We start from the raw sequence: 6,447 nt of genomic DNA, 5'->3' as shown, positions 1-6,447 counted from the left end.
CTTGGGCTGTGGGGATCCCGTTACTGGAAGGATGCGTCGTGTCCGTTCGACTGGTCGCAGAGCACATTCTGCAAAGCGAACACCTCACCGCTCCACCCCACGCGCGTTGGTAGCTTGCACTATCATCTCTAAATGCGCTCGCATGTATGCACCATCACACAAATCAAATACTGTGTCAACTGGATGACGATTCAAAGCACCCATTTACCAGGAAGCAGGTGAGCGATATGTACATCTGACGCGCGCAACAAGCGCCATGTAGACTGTGTTGTGCAAAGAGGATTCGACATGGACGTCGCTGCACTGCGGTGCTCTGCGCTGCTGTGCTTGTGCGTTTATTTGGATCCGATAAACTCCCTGACGTAGTCGGCAAAGCTGACCATGCAAATCGTCTGCCAGACGCCGAGGAAGATCCTTGGTGTGACACCTCGGTAGAGACCCTTGATGCCGTTCTCCTTGTAGATGTAAGCAAACGTGTTGCCGATGGTCAACTTTTCGGGACGATTGCTTCCGGGAGTGGCCTTGGCCATGCTCTGCATTTCGACGCGGATGACCTCGATGGGCTGATTCCAGGTGGCCAAAGCACCGCCGATACTGGAGCACGCAATGCGCTCAGCGGCGTTCAACTTGTCCTTTTCGGATTTGCCCGAGAGGCTTCGGATCGGGCTCTCGGCGAGACGCGCGAAGCCCATTCTGGATCCCCAGTTGGTGCACTGTCGAACCGCGACGGCGTTGACACCCTTGTTGATCCCTTTCAGTCCTTCTCGTCGGTAGATGTCGCCAAACACAGCCCACGTCGATGGAGGCTTGATTCCGGCTTCCGCCTGCTTGTGCCGCGTGATCTCGGCCGTCTTCATGCACGTACAGAATCCCATGGTAGCATACGCCTGTGCGATACCGCCCGTCATGCCTCCGAGCAGACCAGCGGCTCCCGACGAAAATCCGGCATTCTTGGCTACCTTTTCAACTTCAGCTGCGGTGAAAAGCAACACAGCTCCCTTGGTCGACGCTTCGATCCAAGCCCATGGAATCAGTCCTTGGTAGAAGCCGAGAACACCTCCTCGAGACGAAACTGTCTTGAGCGCCTGCATCATCGTCTGCTGTCGGTTCGATGCCATTTGTGTCTTGACCACCTCGAGAGGCTGACCGAGCGTCGTCACCTGTACATGCCAAACGTCGAGTCCCAGAATCGTCAGCCAATCTATCCAGCTTGTTTGAGAGGACAATCCAAACAACAACGCACCTCGACAATGTTCATGATGGATCCAACCGCAATGTTGGACCACGAAAATCCCTTTTGTTGTGGCGCCATGGTTGCAGCAGCCAAAAGCTATGTGTCGAGAGCAATAGTCAAACCTTGACAAACGGGGAAAAACAGAGTGTGCCTGGGGGAATGCGGAATGCGTTTGCGATCAAATTCCTACGCGTCCTTTAGGTTGCGGGAGAAAAGGAGGAGTAGTGGCAGTGTAGCAAGTTGAGGAGAAGGAGAAGCAAAGGGAGAACGATGACGGGGATCGAGTCAAGGTCGCAAGAACGAGGAAAAGAAAGGGTTTCCCCTTGGTGATTCACGAATGCTTGCACTTTAGCTGTGTATTCACGATAGGCGCACGGGCTGGCGATTTTGAGAAGAATCACAAATCACGAATGATTGACTGATGTATGCGCAGCTGCGAGCCCGGTTTGCATTTTGGGGCGCAACCGCAGACCGCGGACCCCAACGCGTACTGCGCGTGTCAAAAAGTCGACAGTGTGGATCTCTCCGTCATTTGGTTTAGCGCTGTCACAGTTGTGAGTGTTAAGCGCGGGTAGAAGAGCAGCACATCCACGACTCAGCACTGCGACTCGCTTGGATACACGGATATTCAAATGACGAGTGGCCCGATTTTCACCGTTTTCACTGCACTCTTTCGAAACGTTCAACGCCCCGATCGGATCTTGTCAATTCTCATACGATTCCGTGATGATTTTCGGCCAACAGCCAGCGTATCGCTCAAGGTACAGACCAACACTTTTTTTGTTTTGTTTTTCGTTTTGGTGTTTTGGTTTGGAGCGTGTTGGAGCGTGTTGGGGTTGGATGCATCGACGACGGCTCGTGGCTCGACTTGTGCTAAGCTGTGCTAGACTCGCGTGTTGCTTATCAATCACTGTGACTCTTGACCGTTCTCGCTGTGAACAACGCTGTATCTCTCTTCGCTGCCAAGCACGTGCAGAAGCTTTTGCGATCTATCTACTGGGACGACACAGAACTCGTATACTTCTCGTATACTTTTTTTTTTGCACAGGGGATAGCTGCGAGCCGCACATCCACATCCACAACATGATATGCCGATGAATTTTTGGGCAATCGACCAATTCACGATTGATGCGCATACCACCATACCACGCTGGCCATAGGCTGTCTCAAATTCACGATTCTTGTCGTGATCTGCGTTTATCGATCGATTCACGATTCGTCGGTTGGCCCACATGAGAGTTTTTGTAAGTCAACGTTATTTCAAAATTCCTATCTTTTTGTTGTTTCTCTGCGAACCACCTATTTCGATAAATTTGTATAAATGTTAGACCGTTCACGGGATCAGAAGCTTTTCTTACGCTGTTAGACCGGGATGTTTTCTTTCTTTTTTAATAGCAGGCACTTTGAGGGGGGTTTTTCTGAAGAGCTTTTGAAACGCCAAGACGTTAGCGCCCACCCGCTGAAACGCGCCAACCATCTTAGCAGCGTTTTGCTAGGTGAACCAAGTTTCTTGGTTGCTGTGTATGTTATCAGCCTAAGCATGTCGTACTAACTTAGCTGAAAAGAGGAAATCGAGTCTAGATGGTACATACGACTTAGGTGGATGCCAAAACTTTGTCCACGTCGACCTCGTCCAGTCGTCATCAGCGAATCAATCCGTGGGCAAGCCTGTCAATCGTGGATTGATGGATTCTCGTTCGTGATTCGGTCTCTTGTGTGTCTTTCTGGACGCACGGAGAATTGATTTTCAACTCCGTCCGCTCCTTCCTTTCGCCGACGGAGCATTTTTTCGAAATCACCCGAAGCGAGAGTGCGATGCGTGATTGTGGCGGCAGCCGCAAATCTGTCAAAATCAAGGCGAAACCGCTCGCGGCGAATTTTTTTCGGGCCTTTTTTAGTTTAGTCTGTTCGTGATTGCTTATCAGAAAGAAGTTTGTAGTTAAGATAGGCGAGAGAGAGAGAGAGAGAGCGAGAAACCTGAATTTATATTTAGTGCAACCTTGGCATATTCTGAGGGCGCAGATGGGGTGTGCCAAGCAATCACGAACGTGCTGCCTAATAATCACCCAAAAAAAAGCCAAACTCTTGACTTCGGTCAGCACTAGGTCACCCATGACTATCATCAAGCTTAAATTGCGATCGGCAACGGCAACGGCAACTGTGACTTGTTCTTTCCTGCTTAATTATATTCATGATTGTGCAGTAGAGCACAGTGCGCAGTGCGACTGTTTGCATCATACGCACTTAATCTTGAATTTAGCTGTCGGATATGGCATTTTCCCTGATCCCGTCGGCAAACTCTCGCTTGCGTGCCCAACAGCATTCTATCCAGCAGGCTTCTATTGGTGACGCAACAACAATATCGTCTTCTCACCAAAGCCCGCAGAGTCGCTCACCGAACCTCGACCGTCGTGGTTACGGCATAGGCGCTTGGCTATCCTCCCTCTAGCCGTGATAACAATCCGAGCTCGCTTTCGACTTGGCGAGATGACGCTAATGCTGCAAGACCCCAACACCGCCGCATTGATCTCGCTCCTTTGTGCTTTACAGGTGACGAGAAATAAGTTGGACTTCAAAAACTGTGGTGTACCTACACACGTACACTAGCGTGGGTGCCAAGGGTTCGCACCGTGTACTAGACCGTTACTCTCTCTCTCTTGGGTCGTTGGTAGTGCTGCTTACTAGCCTCTCGTAAGCACATGCGTCTCACCTTTCAGAACCCGCTCGATGACCTCTTTCTCGCCACCCATAGTCACCCTTTAGTGCACTGCTACCGTACCCACGCCACTCATGACGCTACCTTCTCACGAGGCGCGAATGCAAGCAACCATCCGTTGCGAAAGTTCCAGGTACGATGGTCATTCACAGGCGGTGTGAAAGTTGCTCAGATGTAGAGGCAGATGAAAGCACAGCCTAGCCTTGCGGCGAGGGGTTTCATGTGAATTCGCCGACGCGCCCATGTCAGGCTCGGGTGCCAAGGCCAAAACGTCCTGTCATTTAGCGTGCGAACCCTCGCAAACTTTATCTCCCCTGAGAGCTGAGAGGCGCTAGTGTCTATCGAAACCGCTTGGCGACAACATTTGGGTTGTGAACGTTACTATCACTCGCATTACACCTCGACGGCTAGCGAGGTTTGACAGCTGGCCGTTGTGGAATGTATGCACACGCAATATCCTGTCGAACCAAGCTTTCGAGGTGCGCTGCGAGCACAAGCTTGCCCTGGTGGCACAGAGCCGTCCGTGTGAGACAGCGCTGCTTCTCTGTGCTGGATGACTGGCGGGCCGAGACGTCCAACAGGTGCATGTACTCACCTCGTCTGTCTAAACGTGTTCATTTCTCTACCCGCATCCTCAGTGACTCCTCATATACAGCATACCTTTTCACTATCAGTAGCCTCATTACCCGCTTGTCCACCTTCCACCACTACCACCGCCACCGACAAACATATCGACACTTTCCACGTATCCTTGATCAGTGGCAGCTATAGCTATCATCATGTCGTTATCACGGTCGTCATCACAATCACTATCGACAACACCATCACCACAATGTAGCCGCTTCAACCTTTTCCTCGCCCGCCTCGAGCACATGACTTTTGCGTGGTTCACATCATGCATGTCACTCGGTGGTATCGCCAACCTTCTCATGGCGCGCATCTTCGACTCTGACATTGCATTTGGCATTGGTGCTGTCCTGTTCGCTGTCAACGTTTGCTATCTCATTGCACTCTTCTCCTTGCAAATCGTCCGCTACACCATGACGCCAGCTTCGCTGCTCTACACGCTCTCGCATCCGATCGAGTGCTGCTTCGTTCCTACAGCACTCTTGGCGTGCGCTACCGCCATCATCGGCCTATCGAATGTAGCCGGTAACAACTCAGGGAAAGCGTGGGAGGTGGTGCTCCGCGTGCTGTTCTGGATCTACTTTGTAGCTTCCATCATCGTCAGCTTGGTTTGCTACACGTTTCTGTTCTCCAGAGCGGAACAGTCTTTGCACCACATGAACCCGGCTTGGGTTCTTCCCATCTTCCCTGCTATGCTGTGCGGCACGATCGCTTCTTCGGTGGTTCCCATGCAGAGCCCTTCAGCAGCGCTCGCCATAGCCGTCTGCGGTTTGACGTGTCAAGGACTTGGCTTCATCGTTTCCATCATGATGTACGCCGTCCTGCTTCTCCGTCTCATGACGCACAGCTACCCTCCGTCTCGTGCACGACCCGGTCTGTTCATGAACGTCGGTCCGCCCGCGTTTACCATTATCTGCCTACTTGGTCTCTCGTCCGAGATGCAACGCATCCTACCCGCTCTCTCCTCATCCGTTTCCCTGCCAGCTAACTCGTACGAGATTCTCTCGGTCACGGCACTCGCGGCGTCGGTGCTGCTTTGGAGCCTCAGCGCCTGGTTCTACCTCTTCACCGTAGCATCGTTGATCGATGTCATGTTGAGCAAGAAGAAGAGAGGCGAGATGGAGTTCATCTTGGCTTGGTGGGCGTGCGTTTTCCCGGTCTCGGGATTCGTGCTGGCTACGCAAGAGTTGGGAGAAGCTTTTAACAGCACGGCGATCAATGTGGTTGCTCAGTGCATGTTGGTATGGCTGGTGATTGTATTTGTCATGGTTGCAGTGATGCATGCACGAGCCGTGATCAGGGGTACCATCATGAAGGACGGAGTGGATGAGGATCGAGTGATCGATACCATGTACGGTCGGTTTGAACCTGCTGCCACCACGCACGACGTTGAAAAGGCACAGGAAGAGCAACAGCAACAACAACAGCGCATCAAGCAACACTCTCCCTACTCGAACCCCCCCACCTACCCTTCCACTCCAGCCGCATCCGTGAGCAGGCTGGACATGAAGAAGCCCGAACACGCTCAGCGCGACAGCGACGATGATATCGACGCCATCCAGCCTCTTCCTCCCGCATCATCGTCATCGGGCACGTCGACTCCTTGGTCTTCACAGCTCAAGATGACGCCTCTCTCGGTCGTTTCATAACAACTCAAATATCACTTGTAAAGTTGGTCTTGTCTCTTGCATCGCATTGTCCTGCATATGTAGCACACTCTTATTTGGTTCGATCATAGTCACTACATGTACATACACTTTTTCCCTATCCGTGATCGTCTGCATTCCAAAATCGTGAATCATTTTAACCGTATCTCTGACGCTCATTCGTTCACGCTGCGAGCTAGTATCACGCTGAAGCGGTTCCTTGG

The 6,447-nt window shown here is 51.8% G+C and overlaps 2 protein-coding genes across 2 annotated transcripts; one reads left to right on the top strand and one right to left on the bottom strand.

Moving 5' to 3' along the window:
• Window positions 1-335: 335 nt before the first annotated feature.
• UMAG_05766 (putative tricarboxylate secondary active transmembrane transporter) lies at window positions 336-1,312 on the bottom strand (the record flags this gene model as incomplete). Its single annotated transcript, XM_011393198.1, has 2 exons — window positions 336-1,160; window positions 1,244-1,312. 2 exons carry the CDS (start codon window positions 1,310-1,312, stop codon window positions 336-338), a joined length of 894 nt encoding a protein of 297 aa, XP_011391500.1.
• Window positions 1,313-4,729: 3,417 nt separating this feature from the next.
• Window positions 4,730-6,226, top strand: UMAG_05764 (uncharacterized protein; the record flags this gene model as incomplete). The annotated part of the gene is made up of 1 exon (XM_011393197.1): window positions 4,730-6,226. One exon carries the CDS (start codon window positions 4,730-4,732, stop codon window positions 6,224-6,226), a length of 1,497 nt encoding a protein of 498 aa, XP_011391499.1.
• Between the last annotated feature and the right edge of the window lie 221 nt (window positions 6,227-6,447).

Source organism: Mycosarcoma maydis, chromosome 16 (genome assembly GCF_000328475.2).
Source record: "Mycosarcoma maydis chromosome 16, whole genome shotgun sequence".
Classification (NCBI taxonomy): Eukaryota; Fungi; Basidiomycota; class Ustilaginomycetes; order Ustilaginales; genus Mycosarcoma; species Mycosarcoma maydis.
Note: the sequence above shows the minus strand (reverse complement) of the source record. Positions and strands in the feature narration are given on the sequence as shown.